At 39.9% G+C, this 15,734-nt stretch overlaps 1 protein-coding gene across 1 annotated transcript in view; it reads right to left on the bottom strand.

The window, feature by feature from the left end:
• Positions 1-15,734, bottom strand: part of PLB1 (phospholipase B1) — an 82,398-nt gene that overhangs the window by 30,580 nt on the left and 36,084 nt on the right. The window contains exons 26-39 of the mRNA XM_042895253.1: positions 14,448-14,529; positions 13,306-13,410; positions 12,580-12,675; positions 12,032-12,103; positions 11,403-11,462; positions 10,983-11,043; positions 10,471-10,529; positions 8,462-8,529; positions 7,407-7,450; positions 6,234-6,342; positions 2,627-2,678; positions 2,421-2,501; positions 1,663-1,728; positions 1,202-1,302 (exon numbers count right to left, since the gene is read on the bottom strand). Of these exons, the coding sequence (XP_042751187.1) occupies positions 1,202-1,302; positions 1,663-1,728; positions 2,421-2,501; positions 2,627-2,678; positions 6,234-6,342; positions 7,407-7,450; positions 8,462-8,529; positions 10,471-10,529; positions 10,983-11,043; positions 11,403-11,462; positions 12,032-12,103; positions 12,580-12,675; positions 13,306-13,410; positions 14,448-14,529 (1,056 nt within the window). The remainder of the gene's footprint in view (positions 1-1,201; positions 1,303-1,662; positions 1,729-2,420; positions 2,502-2,626; positions 2,679-6,233; positions 6,343-7,406; positions 7,451-8,461; positions 8,530-10,470; positions 10,530-10,982; positions 11,044-11,402; positions 11,463-12,031; positions 12,104-12,579; positions 12,676-13,305; positions 13,411-14,447; positions 14,530-15,734) is intronic.

Genomic DNA, 15,734 nt, shown 5'->3' with positions numbered 1-15,734 from the left:
AGAGTTAGAAACATGAGATTGCAGAAGTGGTTCTTCGTCACCCAACCTCCTCATGACATGGTAGTAACAAAGACATTTGTACATTTTTGAATCTGTGAAATGTCTTTCTGTCTTTGCCATCGCATGCAATTTCAAACCTCAGTCTTATTTACCATCTCATATGAATTGTACTGCACACTGTGCTAAAGCCAATTTGTTCCATTCATTACATCCAGGCATCCAAAGTCCCTGCATCCTGAAACAGGTGCATGCCATTCCCTCTGGGACTAGAGAAGATACCATCAAAATGTACTGGTTATACGTTACCTCTGAGCTGTTATCTTTTTGAGGCATCAGTGTGAGCAAAGAAAGTAATTATACACTTCAATAAAGCTTCTGAAACAAGAGATATCTGTCTTCTCCGCAAATACACCACATTCCCTCAAAATGCTAGAAAATCTAAATACTTTTGGAATTCAACTCCATCTCAAGGTGTTCTGTATCAGTATCTTTAATCCAAGCACACTGAAGTAAGTACAGTTTATATTGATTATGACACAATTTAGACTTCATTTCAACCAAGCTTGAATTTACCCCTAATCCTGTTAAGCCTTCCCAGGTCCCTATAAAATCCTATTGCAGTTAGGACTTTCCAGCCCCAACCAAATGCAAGCTCTGCTACCTCTGATGTAAACTCTGGATAGGCATGTTCTCTCCAGTGTTAACCTAATCAGCCTCACACATTTGTTCTTAAGTGATGCATAGCCCAGGAATCCAAAACTTCTGCTTCTTAATAGTAGCTCGAAGTGCTTTATTTTATATAACTGTAACATCAGAAGTCCTTATATGCCTCAGCTATCTAAATAAATAACCTTATCAGTGCTTGGTACAGGCAGCTCAGTCCTCCAGACTCAAATTTGATCAAGGAACATCTTTGTACCACTGTACCAACACTGGTCTGATGTTACTTTTATTCTACAGTCAAAGACTAAGAAGCTGCTTGAAACACTTGCAGCCAATGAAATGAATGTACTTATGAGCCTTTTAGGTCAAAGCCAAGATAAGGAAGCTACACTGGGCAGGATCATGTCAGCACTGGATGTATTGTCCATAGGATTGTTGTGCTAGGACATATTTCTATACAATTAAAGAAGCATGGAATGAGAACTTTATCATCACAGACAGTAAATTCAAGTACAAAAGAAAGTCAAACAAGCCTTACTCTGACATGTAAGTGGGACACTGAACTTGAGTATCCACAAACAACTGTCTCATACTGAGGATGTCCGTTACTCCAACTATGCTCACTAGAGCTTTTGGTACCTGAAAGGAAAGTCAGATTTCAGCTTAGAAGGAACTATATGCATAGCCCACAGTGCATTCATTTTATCCCCAAAGTCCAGCCATTTAACACTCCTTCCCTTTCTCTATATATATTTCTCAACAAAATCACTCACAAAACTTTGACTCAGCTGTTGAATTCTTTCTGCTACCATATTTCAGTATCACTGTCTCTCATTTCAGATAGCATCTCACTAGTCTTAGATAACACACAAGCATTACCCTCTGTGAAAATCAGTCGAGTACATTTGGTACCAGACCAGAAAAAAATCAGTAGAGCTAGTAACATTAAATTACACACCAGCTCAGGCTAGAATGCCAGGACAATTTCACAGTACTTGCCTGTTCATGCAGAATATCAAGAGTTTCTTGAATTCTACTGATGAAATTTACAGCTGAGTAGTGATCCTGATAGAAGAAGGAGATAATAGATTATTGTTAAATGGGGACACACGACATTTGGGTTGGGAGAACAATTCACTTCCTTTTCTGCCATACTCCTGTGATCAAGAGAAAGTTCTTGCTTCTTTCCAGTTATAAGTTAATGTAAAACATAAGAAGACTTGGTGAAATTTTGGGTTTAAAATACAGCTTGTTGATTAGCAGCAAGTTCCTTAATGCAACTTCCATTATACATACTTCACCTATACTTGGCATTGCCCTACACTGTGAGTTATGAGGTGATGACAGCCATTGCAGAATTGGATTGACGGCAGTTCAAAACAATATTATTTTTTCTTGGATGTATAATGAGGCTTTACTAGCAGTGGAGCAGTTATCAAATTGGCTCTTCTATCATGGTAAGAGAAGACAAGAAGTGTTTTTACCCTGGAGTAAACCAGGGTAAACATAACCATCATAACATAACACAACCAACCATCATAAACATAACCAACATAACGAGAGAACGGAACCATCTTACTTGGTTGCCAGTAGCAGTTTGTATATCAGGGCACTGTCAGCAGTGATCTTTATCAACACATACAGCAGCTCTATTAGAACACTCACTATCACCACTGTGAAAGCTCTAAGTATCTGTGCATTTCTACACTGACATCACCAAGCCCCTATAGTTTTTGACAACCACTTCTGTTACTCACAGGGTCTTTGCAATAGTTGCATAGATCATTGCTTCCAATATGCACTGTTATGATTTTCCAGTCAGCATTGAAGTCAATTCTCTGTGAACAAAGCAGAAAACGTCTTTGACTGATATGCATCAGTAGCATCTTTGCGGATGGATCTATCATGTGAAGCAGCACCAGTTTCTTTTCATGCTGCAAGATTAGAGACCCAGACAACTTACAGAATCATTTTTCATTAGTCTCAGAAGAGCTCTTGCTTGGGCTGGTAAGTGCCTATGAAGAAAAACAATCAGTGAGTGAAAGAAGCACTTCTGTGGAGAGATCAACATTAATACTCCTTGGACACATTAAATCTGTGAGTTGTCAAATATCAGGAGATATAAATGATGATGCAGTATAATCCTCCTTTTTTAGTGATCAAATTATATGTTCACATCATTATGAAATGTCAACAACAAATTGAACCTGAACACAGATTTTACTCAAGTTCAATATTTAACAAGGGGCCATAACTTTAACCTTCTATTACACTTCTTAGCTGCTAAAGCAGATGGAATGCAGACACAGCAGTATGCTTTGCTAGCAGACAGCCTATTTAGAATTGAAGTGCTATCAACCTATTCTTTATGGACTGAAATGACAAGGGAATCCCAAGTCGCAGTGCTTAACTGATCTCTTAAGCAAAGTTTATGCACACACCACATCGCAAAGCTGAAGCATTTAAAAGTTCACTGTGCACATCTTCACTGTCTCTGTAGCTTGCATCCCAAGTCAATATTCAATTTGCAATTGTGTAAAACAGTTTTTGCACTTTACGTTTCTAAGTGAATTAAAAATCCAAGTAACTTCCAAGATCACCCATGCAAGTTAAGATGACAGCCTCACTGTTTTCCAACAGCCACGAGAGCACTCTCTTCTATATATACATATATATACAAATATACATGCTTTTGTATATATACATATATTTATTTGTATGAATGTGTACATAAAATTGCCATTATTTCTGGGTTACCTAGGCTCAACATTTCAACCTTGTTTGACTGCCCTGACATGCTGATACTCAAATATGCATACAAAAGAGAAAAGAGAACTTATGTGGAAACATTGGCCTTCTAGGCAACACTGGAGCATGGGATGAGCTGCATTCCCCTCGAGGTTCTTGTCAGAAACACTTCAGAGACTGCATATCATTTCTGGAAGCACATCAGCTGACATTAATAGGCATGATGCTTGTTTTGTATGGTAACCAGAGCTTAGCTCTCTTTTGCAATGCTGTATTTAATGTAGGAACAGGACTCTCACCACCCTCCTTCAAATGAATACTGATCTAACACTTACATATGAGTATTTACTGGGGAATGAGCCCTGTCATGCATCTACTTGGAACACAGACATCACACACATAAAAGCTCAGCTCATCATTATCCTTGTCCAAAGTCGTAACCTACTTATTTATATCCCAAAGCTATCACTAGCTACTGGTGGTCAAAATTTCCTTCTGCTCTCACTGGGGAATGCCTAAGCTAGGGCATCAACTTCAGTACTGATCGAGAAGAAAACATCCCTTATGGAACTGCCACTTCAACAACTTTAGTTTCTCATGCAGTCACTGAAGTACTGATCCATCCTGAGCCAATGTAGTCAGTAAGAATGAACATCTTGAATGATGTGGCACTACTGCTTCCATTCTCAAGCTGTAGTCTCTACCAAAATTAGATCTTAAGCAACAGAAGCAGTCTGCTGATGTGAAATACAGATATTCACAGCTCCTGTCACCTGTTCTCTCCTCTCAGTCTTAAGTTCCTAACCTCATCATCTGAAATCAGAGATGTGAGCCAGGCTCTGTTTCAGCAACACATTTCAGATATGTCCTTAGCTCCAGCATGCACTTAAGCACATTGACAATGAATGGGGGTGGGCCCAACAAAGTTTTGCCTACACAGCTGTATTCACCAAACAGCTTTTCAAGGCAGCTACTGATTTCACTGGAATGAACTGTTACATCTGCTTTTCAAACCTGGTAAGGTGCAGAACTGCCCGCTTTCAGATATGGCCCAGTATCTCTAGAAAATAATTCCTAGACTGGCTACTATAAGTATGGACCAGGCGATAATTAATTCTGAAATATCAGTGTTATCTTTCTTTTATGGACTTTTTTTCCCCCTGGATCATAGAAGAAGGGATATTTTTTGTCTGAGGCAGAATAAATCCAAAATAAATAGAGGAATAGCAGTGGCCTGTGACAATTGTCTTATTCATCTCCCTGTTGGCTTTTTACAAAACATGTCTGCAGAATACAGACAGTTCCACTTCCTTATCCAGCCCAGATGCTTGTATGAGGAGAAGACTAATTGGTATAAATGAAATAGATCATTTTCCTTTAGACTAACATCCATCCCCTCATTTCGTATTACTACCAACTATCTAATAGTAATGCCTTGGTCACTACTGACACAAACTTCTTTAAGTAAAGTTAGCGACTTTACAAGTTGTATATCCTGTTTCAAGTTCTTCCCCTGCTCCAAAATTACAAACAAACCACAACACCTGTTTAGGGTTTAACTGATACAAAATGCAAGGCAACCACTATTGTCATTTTTCCCTACAACAAGCAAAACCCAAAGTTATTCTGAATATATGCTGTCTATAGCAACGTGTGGATAAATTGTCTGGAATGGCTGAATCAGAGCCTTAGCTCTTCCAAGTGTTTCACCGATACACAGAAACAGATAATTCAGTCACTGCTAGGTAACAAAATCCATTCCTTCAAGTATGAGGGCTGTAGGATATGTCAGAGCACCTAGCAGGCCAGAAAATACAGCCATTTATTGAGATAACTTGCGTGAGTCAAAAGCTACTAAAGATCTACAGGAGTAATAAACAATACCTGTTAAATATTAATAATCATTGCTTAGATACAGCAAATTCCAACACCTTGCTTGGCTTCTGGATTTTACCTGCAAGGTCTTGATAAATCTTAATAATCTTTGCTCAGATACAGCAAACTCCCAACTCCTCACTTTGCTACTGAATTTCACTTCCCAAACCTCTTCAGGAAGTAAGATAAATTTTTCTTCAAACAAACATAAGATTAAATTACTCAGTTCTGGGTAATATCAGCTAAGAACGTCAAACCCAGGCAAGATCTTGCCAGAACCCGTGCCCAAACTATGACCGAATTCCAGCAGCTTTCTCTTTTGTTAATTAAGCAGCACTGGCTCTTTCAATCAGAAGCCAGGGATTTCTAGGATAAGCAGTGTATAAAAAGCTCAACTTCTGCTGTCCCCCAGGTGTGACTAAAATCAAAGAACCGAATTCTAACAATTCCTATTGCACCGGCTGCAAGTGCATGAGGTCTGCAATGTACCAAAACCTATGTTTGACCATCAGCAGTTCTCCTTTGAGTCCAGACTGTGGACAATTTCCCCCTTCTCTGTTGACCACTTTTGCCTGTCTACCCAGATGCCTGAGGTCACTTTTGGGAGATTTTACCTACTTTTTATCTTAGTAACTCTTTACCAATTCACTGCATGTTCATTTTCTGAAAACGCTCTCAGAAATGTATAGACAGAGACACAGATAAATCACCAAAAAATGTCTGCCAATTTCTTGTTTGTGGATCTCATAACCAGGACAGCTGGCTGCATTTGAAAGCTCAGGTATGAAATAAGCTCATACATTTAATAAGTTTTGAGCTAATTTTCAGCTCTAACTAGACTGGTTTTGCTTGCTATTCAGAGCAAGTTGTGACAGCATTTGAAACAGTTGAAAGTGAATTAGACAAAGCATCCATCACCTACAAAGGTAAAGCAAAAAGCTACATACTCAGCCTGTGCTCCTGGAACCGCCTGGTTAAGGAATGCGTTTGGGTCATTCTCACTCCCTGTGCCAGTTGAATAGCCCTCGATCTTAGCATTGAACTCCCGAAAGATATCTGAAAAAGACAGCAATAAGAGAAAATGACCACATCTGTTCCCTGCACACAGGGACTGGCACACACCAGCACTGCCACAGTACAGCTGCTGCAGCCTCCAGTCTGCTTTTTCCATCCACCAAACAGCAGCAAGAGTGAACTGAGCTTAAGAGGGGCTTTAGCTCACCAGGAGCCAGTGATCAGCTAGGCCTGTTTTGCAGCTGTGCAACACCTCACACTACTGATAAAGAAGAAGAAAGCCTCAGACATGGTGCCAGTGAATTCCCCCTACGTTCTTAATGCCTCAGCTGTACTTTCCAGCAGGAGGTAGACAGAAATTCTGAGATGACAGTGAAAACAGTCTTATAATAAACTATGAAAGCCACCTTAACCTGTAAGACTCAATTTAACCACATTGTAATGAAGGATTTGTCAAAGGTCATAGCACCCAGTGAATCAATTAATTTCTTATAATCAATAAGATATTCTGATTATATTCTTGTTGCATTCTGCTTGTAACAAAGGGCAGGACACAGAAGGATGGTTTATTGGCTCACTTCATATAGAAGTTTGTTATTCCAGTTTGTTAATCCAAACTAAAACTCCAGTGGCTTTGCATTAACAATAGCCTGAGTTATGAGAAGCAGCTAGTTTCAGTGAAAACAAAATTATTCCCTGCAAGTCACATGTATGCTAGATAGCCAGATTTACTAAGTAGGTCTGCTTTCTGCAATCATCTCTTTTCGGAAAAAGATGAGGTAGAATATTAATAAAAAAAATAAAAAGAATATTAATAAAAACAAAATTTAATTGCACCTTGAGCATTTTCATGGTAGGCTTATTTAGAAATTCAAACAGACTTCACCAAGCAGTTTGAGAGGGGAGAGGGAAAGGAAAGGGAGGAAATTTGTAGCTGCTCCTCACTGATGGAACAGATATTTTTATTTGTCCTAGGATATTGTTTCTTTGAAAGGTAAATTTTGCAAACTATTTTCAAGTGGCTTAGAGACATTTCAACTTATCGCTAATCAGCACATTCCCTCTCTCCAGTCTTTTGAGTTAGATGTGCAGAAGCATTTACTTACTAGGTAGAGTTGTAACGTTCTCTAATGAGTCATCCCCTCCAATACTAAAATGAGAAAGAGAAATTCAAGTTGCTCATCTTTTAGCTGGATACAAGCAATAAGGAAAGAGAAAACCTACTACGCATCATGAGAAAAAGTGAAGGCTGATTAATTTGACAACTATCAATCTGTCATACAACACGGAAAGGACAGAAGTGAAGTGCTGTTGAGGAGAACATGGCTGAGGTTTCAGTGGGAGAGTCACCTGTCAGAAGGATTTATGTGCATGCAGCTGTGCAGGGGCACAGCTAGTCATTACGAAATAGCAGAAAAGTGTGTGAGACAGCTACATATTTAAATCATCAAGCCCTAAAGTGCTGCAGACTTCAGTGGAAATTTCAAGACAACCTCCAGCCTCAAGAAGCCACTCTAAGGCAGCACCAAGCAGCCAGTCCCTTCAGTGACAGAGGGCTGTAGCAGCAGCTCCTTCATCACTTTTCCTGCTTCCTTCATAAGAGTGTGTTTTCTCCAACTTTTCAGTTGTTGGATCACACTCTGGCGGCTTACGTAGAGGGGTTAGGACAGCACAAAATTACTTCATTCAGTGTCAGCTGAGCTACATCATCATCCGACCTCTGGTTTAATCTTCTATGACTTTGTGTTGCATGTGGTAAAAGATCTGCAGTTACACTGTTTTCCATTATTCTACAAATAGTTCAGAAGCGTCAAACACTGAGAAGATCTTCCCAAAGCAACAAGGCTTAACTTGCTTGTATCAGTGATTTTACTCCAGTGCTGTGGTTCTCCAACTCTGTCCCACCATAAAGCTACAAACTCACAAGGAGCTGAAGATAAAAGCAAGTGAGTAGTTAAAAGGCTGAAGGTCTGTTGCTGAGAACATTTTATGTAAAGCCAGCTTTGTGACAGACACTGGCTTGATACAGCTTCCGAAGAAACACTAGCCAGAAAAGTTAACCTTTTTTCACTTTCTGACAGTTGAAAGCCCCAGAAAACATGGAAGATAACATTTTCCCCGTAATAAAGACATTACCTTGTCACCTTGGCTGAAGACTTACCTCCATGACAACCCACGGAACTGAGTAGCCAAATCCATGAGACTGTATGACGCAATTCCCGTACCAGCCTGGACATTATTTTTCGTTAACACAATGAAATTAAAACACAGTTACTAACACAATAGTCATTCATACATAGTCATTTTATTTACTTTTGAATGCATCTCTTCAAAAGCTTTAGAAAGCATCTGGCCTCCCTCCTGAAAAATGCATCAATAGTTTTTGTAATTATTTACAAACATCATATTGTGTACGACGCACAAAATAAATGAGAGAGCAATGAAACAAAGGCCTTCTTCTCATGGGTCTGGGTGATCTGTGTAACTCATTTGCATTGCATTACTCAAGAATGATGAAAAGATCTCAAAGTTGTAAAACTTTCAGGGTAATTATAAGCAACACTACATTAATTCATCACAGAAAACAAACATATCTCAGAAGGAAGTCTTGTAATACATGTACACTAATTTGAAAACTATTGTGCTAAGCAGAGTTATTTATAGTAGTATTAGAGAAAGAAGAAAAGCACTCTACATTTTCAGTGAAGAAAGAGGCAAGGTGACAATGACATCTCTAACAAAACACAAGAATTCAAAAGCAGTTTCTGCCAGCTGTGATGCTACAGCCTTATGCAAAAACGGGACACCGGGTAGTACCTTAGGACAGGACAGTACCAGGCAGATGATTTGCTGCTACCTCAGATTAAGCCAAACTAAGACATTTAGTTGGATATTAGGAAAATTTTCTTCTCAGAAAGAGTGGTGAGGCACTGGAAAACAGGCTGCCCAGCACAGGATGCTAGTGGAGTCACTATGCCTGGAGTTATTCAAGAGATGTGTAGATGTGGCACTGAGGGACACAGTTAGTGGACATGGTGGGGATGACTGATGGTTGGATGAGATGCTCTTAGTGGTCTTTCCCAACCTTAGTGATTCTATGATTCTCTCCTCTATGTGAGCTTTGTTGAATTAATTGACGACTGGTATTCAGGAAAAAAATATGTGCCAAATGCAGTTCAGATAGCAACGTACAACTGCTCTTTCTACAAGAACAGATTTTATTACCAGTTTCTATAGACTATACTTAGAAGCATAAACACATGCAGGGTCCTAGATACTTATGATATGACAACTGGATCTAGATACCATCTTGCATTTGTTGACATTACAGGATTTGCACTGAAATACTGCTATTTATTTTGGTAGACTCCTGCATGTAGGAGTTTTGGCAACGTGCCTGCCAGAGAGTTGTAAAGGCTGCATCGTTTGTATGCACAATATCTTAGCTGTTAAGGTTCACATTCAGAGAACCTGTACTCCAGTCATGTCTTTCTGCCCAATGTTTCCTTTGAGCTGGTTGTAAAGTTTCAGCTTTTTGCCAGTAGAAGAACATTAGGGATAATGATGTTACATAAATTTGGATATTCTTTCCAGCCTACCAAAGATAACCATACTCAACAAGAACTACAACTTGATAAAGAAACTAGATATGAGTTAGACAAAATAAGAAGACTATCTTCTGAAACTGACAAAGTCAAAAACTTGCACCCTTTCACACCCACATCTCATTAACGACAAATTTAATAAAATGCTATTATCCTACATTCCTTAATCACACACTATTAAAGAAAAATAAGCCAGGCAAAAGGACAAGTTCACTAACCTGATCCTGTTGAGAAAAACCGTGACACACTGAAACCTAATGCTTTTGTTAAGCCCTATTAGTTTCAACAGGGTGGGATCTTCCCTGTCTCTGACTCAGCAAACCTTTAAGCATCTCTTAAAAGGATTTGCCTATATTTTTGCCTGTGTTGAAAATTATGTGAAAATATGCGTGGGGGGAACACGGTGCTGGAGAACTGATACCTTTCTTGCTCTAGCTGCTGGGGCTGTTATCATCTGTGAGTGAATGAATCTTTACTTCTAGGTAAAACAGCTATTTCCTTTCCACTGGTGAAGGCAAATGTTTGTAGTTCTACCAAGAGAACACTAAAAACACTGTCTTCTTACCGTCAAAGAATCCCCAAGGGCTGCTATCATTTTCACATCAGCTGGCTTTAGGGAATGCACTGCAAAAGAAAGAGATGTAATTGAAACTGGATAGAGAACAGCCATGGTTTTTCATCCTGGCATATGTAAAACATGCCATCATGCAATCTGATGCTCAGCCACATTGCTTTTGCAGTACTCAGGTTATTTAACAGGAGCACTTTCTAGCTCATCTTGAATGGCTGTAGCAGCAGTATCTGCACAATATCCAGTTTTCTCAGTAGGTAACATAATTACTAGAAAGGCAGGAGAGCTAGGAACAAATAACAATACCATGGAATCAGTATCCATCACCGAGATGATAAAACAATGCAATTCTAGATAAAGCACAAATTTTATTTTAAATATTTTAAAATTAAAATTTTGAAAATATTTATTTTAAAAGCTTTAAGAAGGCATAGAAGGTCTAAGGAGAAGACAACATGAAATGAATTGAAAAAGTGAATGCTGCTCTATCTGAAAACAAAGACTACCTGAAGTTGGAGAAGGGGAGGATGGAGACCTGTCCTCACATAGCAGCTGGCTTCCGTAATTCTAAAAAGAAGAAAGATGAGTAATATTTGGCTAGGAAATGCAATCAGTTGTAACTAGGATCTCCCTAGTAGAGGCCAACTGGATAAACCAGAGTATGTTTAACTTGTAAGTAAACATAAAGGCCTTGGTTGCCCAATTCAATAGACAGATTGAGTGTTGTTTGGATTAGCATCCTGTGCTGATAACTGTGCTGTTTGAGGATGTGTTCTTACAGCTTTTCTTGATGTGTTTTGCCTAACTCAAGCAAGTACTTTCCTGTTCTGTGCCCTTTGGCCAAAGACTGATTTCACCTGAAGTGCAAAGCATGATTCATGACTACACAGGAGCAGATGCTGTGAAATGCTGATGTTGACACTTACTGGAGTTTGGTTAGGGTACGTGTAATTACTGTTTTTGTACGTCTTCAGGAATGGCTCAGCCTGCAAAATGAGACAATCTGAATCAATGCAAAGCATCAGAAGAAACTTCCACTCATCAAGATTCCAGTCTTAGATCTCTGTAGATGATTAGCAGCTTGATGCAAACAAACCCCAAGGATAAAAAAAAGAAATGGCATTTTAAAAATCCAGTAACAGGGGGACTGTTTTTAGACAGCTGAATTTACAGAGTGCTCTCAGGACCCTACTGCATGTGATTAGCAAGAGGCTTGCCATCAAAGGGCTGGCTTGTGCCAGCCAGAGGCAGTTTCAACAAATCAGCCAAGCTGGGCTGACTGGTGTCAGTGCTGTTCCATTTCTCCTGGTGAAGCTTTCATTCAGCATGGATAACAGGAAAGCAAAATACTCTACCCTAGTGTTTTGGCTGATTGAGGAAGTTGGCCCTCAGATCTCCATTTTAAGCTGTTGACTGCTTATACTGCTGTTAGTGGCAGTGGCACAAACTATGAAGGGATGGGACACTGCTTACTTCTGGGAGCTGGTGAAAGCTCACCCAGAGTCCCAGCCACCTCCAGCACCAGTGCACAAACAGAGATACCCTTGCAATTTACCTCACTTGGACATTTGAGGACAATTTCGTTTTCCATTTGTTGGTCATCCGTCTTCTTCCCTACAGGTTCCACCTGTGAGAAAATGAAAGGTGGGAGAAGAAGGCACAGGCAAAAAGCAAATGAGCATCATAGAAAAGAGGGTAACTCTGCACTGCCAATCACTAGAAACCACCCCTGCAATAGAGCAAGTCAAACGCCATGCACTGCACTTGCTCTGTCTGTGCCACTGACTGCTGCTTTTCATACTGAGAAGGCTAACCCCCCCATGTGCCCCCATGCAGTTGGATGACCAGTGCCAGGTGTGCAGAATCTTCCAAGAGAAGCCTAACACTCATAGCCTTAACGTGTCCTGGGATTTGCTGTTTTGATATGACTGGTTTAACAGTTGAAGTGACTTTTCTTCATGTGAATGCTCTTTCTTTTTATAAACATAATTAACAGTTCAGAAAAGAGAGGGCTAGCTGTATAGCTGCTCCTCAGGGTTCTTTTTGCTGCCAAGAGCAGGTTGAAGAGGACAAGAAGTGACAAATACAGCTTTAAAATCTTACCATGTTGTTCCACAGAGCACGTGCAGCCTGCGAATGAGACTTCTGGCTGAAGTGAAAACAATCTGGGGCAAAGTATGAATTGTCAGAAAATCCTTCCTAGAGAACAAGACAGGTACCATCACAGAGAGCAGTAAACGTGCAGTAAGCCATGCACTATCCCTTTTGAAAAATCCCAGCTGACTTCAGTGTAAAGGAGCTTCAAGGGCCTCTGAGACCAGAAGAACCAACTGGTTCAGAGAACACTGGTAACTCAAGACTGAGAAGCCTTTTAAGCATTTTTAATACGTGATTTCCAAAGTATTAAGGAACAGGCCACTATGGAGTCATAGATCATATTCTTTATTTCCCCAGAGACTCACACATAGCCTTTCATGGAAAGTGGGTTTTTATAATAGAAGTCTTAGCTTTACCAAAGTACTGGACAGAACTTTGCAGTGTGTGGGGGATGTAGGATGAATGCTCCCCAGTTAATACTTTGAACTAAATATCTACTGCACAGTTGTTTGTAGTTGCAGAGGAGTTGACCCAGTGCCTAAAACAGTGTCATCCCGTTACCTCCAAGTTACTTCATAAGCATTTTGTGCAATTTTGGATGTTATCTTAACTGAATATGATAATTATTAGGCCAGAATTCTGCTTTGTCACATCTACCAAAAAGAAGCCAGTATGACTCCGAAAAAAAATCAGACTGCACCAGGATTTAGTCAGGGCTTTGTTTTTATTTACCTGCGTTTTGGGCATGCTGATATGAGTCAGAAAAGGCTGTACGACCACTGTAAAGTCTTCCCTAGTGTCATATCTTCCACTCTCCACTAATTCACGGGTCCTCACCTTACAGAGTCCAAGAAAAAAATATTGTCATTGTTCTTTCTTTTACTTTTAGAGAGAGCTCACTGGCCTCTCATTACTGCACAACTTCATCCAGGGATTCCCAGTCCCTTGAGCAGAAACCCAGATGCAGCCACAATGATCAGCATATACCAGGCAGCAAACACACAGGTCATTTAGGGAGTCTCAATCCAAGTTTCGTTGCAGTAAGGCAGCATGTGGGTCATGACCTGAGTGGCACAGGCAGGCGACCTGCTCAATAATCAGATTTTCTCTAAAAAGATGTTCTAGAGCCACTGAAGCATTTTCTATTTGGCTGCTATCCCTTGCCTGAAGTTCATTGCTGATTTATCATGTTCTTAGACTTAATCTCATCTCCAACAAGGTAAGTGATCGAGAAACAACTGGCACTCACAGAATCACAGAATCATAGGGGTTGGAAGGGACCTCCAGAGATCACCGAATCCAACCCCCTGCCAAAGCAGGTTTCCTACACCAGCTCGCACAAGTAGGTGTCCAGGCAGGTCTTGAATACCCCCTGAGAAGGAGACTCCACAGCCTCCCTGGGCAGCCTGTTCCAGTGCTCCGGAACTCTGACATACTCTGCTTTTTATGTTTCTTTAACAGATTTTTCTTCATCTGTTTTTTTTTTTTTTCTTCATTTTTTTTTAATTATTACTTTAGCAAACCAGAATTGTAAAGATCTTGAGCTAGTTCCCGTCTTCCTCACTAGCACTCCACCCCCTTGCTTCCTCCCTCCCCCTTTTTAGTTAAATCACAACTACACATGTCATTAAAATGAGTGCAAGCTGCTTTCCAGCTCCAGATATTCCCTGCTCTGTCACTTGGGTAAGTCCCTTTCCACCGACCCTGGTATTATTAATAAAAATCTGTTTATTACTTGCAAAAAAAAAAAAAAAAAATCAACCAAAACAACAACAACAAAAAAACCACCCCTATTTCTTGGGTGGAGAAGAACAGAAGGATTATATTAAATTTGTATAAGTCAATAGGCAAATAGGAAAATGCATGAGCCTTACCTGATACCTTTTGTTGAAGTAGACCAACTGCTTATACTCACTGGAACTGTCATCATAGTTCAGTACACAGGGGCACAGTATCCTGCAGGATGAGAACATCACACTGGGACCCAGCTGGTCCTTTTCCCTTTTGCTAGGTGAAAAGCTGCACAGTTAAAAATCTCCTCTGAGGGGGAATTTTCTGACTGCTCAATCACAGCACATAGCCTCATCTGCAAGTATCTTCACAGCCCCAACCCTTGAACAAAAATGTGTTTATTAGGGATTTATGAACATAGGGAAAAGGCTTCATGCAAACAAAGAGCCAGCAGAGAGAAAGAAAGAGTAGCAGATAGAAGCCAGATGTCTTGACCAGAGGCCCTGTGGCACCTGTTACCCTGCTAAAGGAACTGAGGGTCACCTCTAGAAATAACAAGGCAGGAGTAGAGCTGCTTGAATTGAATTCCCACCCTTACAGTGGATAAGAGTAGGTGCTTTAGACTCAAACTGTGGCATGTGGAGGCTGGTACAGCACCAATAGATGCCCAGAGGGATGCCGGAGTCTTTGTTCTTGGAGAGACTCAAAACCTTCCTGGATGCACATGATTTTTTTTCTTCTGCTGCTCCTCCTTTCTGGGTATATCTCAGTATGATTTGATAAACTCAAATAAAAACAAATGACTCACTTTAAATATCCTATAGTTTGGTCATAGTGTCAATCCTGAGAGAGCTCTTAGAGTAATACTTCCTGTAGGAACGTAGTGGATATATATACATATGTCCCTACCTCCAAACTTGCCTGAATAGAGAGCAACAAATAAAACAACATGAATCTACTTCTACAGAACATCTATATGAAAAATAAAATTAACAAATAGCATTTTCAAAAGTATGTTAGTAACACAAGCAAGATAAAATTATTGAAGATGCAATCTCTTTTTAGATTATTTACTGCTCTCATGAAAGACAGACAACCTTTCGAGGTCAAAAAGCCTTTTCCATGCAACATGACATTTGTCATTCCACACAGGGTCTGCTGTAAACTTGGCTTGCAGTCAGTCAGACATATGTTAAATTTTATGTGCTCTTCAAGTGATGGGAGGTTATATGTATTTTTGATATAATCTTATTGCCTTTGCTAACTGCCCTTGACCAATGATTAGGATCTTGGGATTTACAGTGCACATAGCCTTTGTTAAAAAGAAATGGCAACTGGATATTACAAGCACCAGCACTTTAAATTTAAAACCTGTTGGTTTTTTTTTTTTCTATCAGCTGCCAGCATAGAGTCCCTAAATCATACTGAGA

This window comes from Lagopus leucura, unplaced genomic scaffold (assembly GCF_019238085.1).
Source record: "Lagopus leucura isolate 7727_CA_CO unplaced genomic scaffold, USGS_WTPT01 Super-Scaffold_73, whole genome shotgun sequence".
Lineage (NCBI taxonomy): Eukaryota > Metazoa > Chordata > Aves > Galliformes > Phasianidae > Lagopus > Lagopus leucura.
The sequence above is the reverse complement of the archived record's forward strand: the minus strand, read 5'-3'. Positions and strand labels throughout refer to the sequence as shown.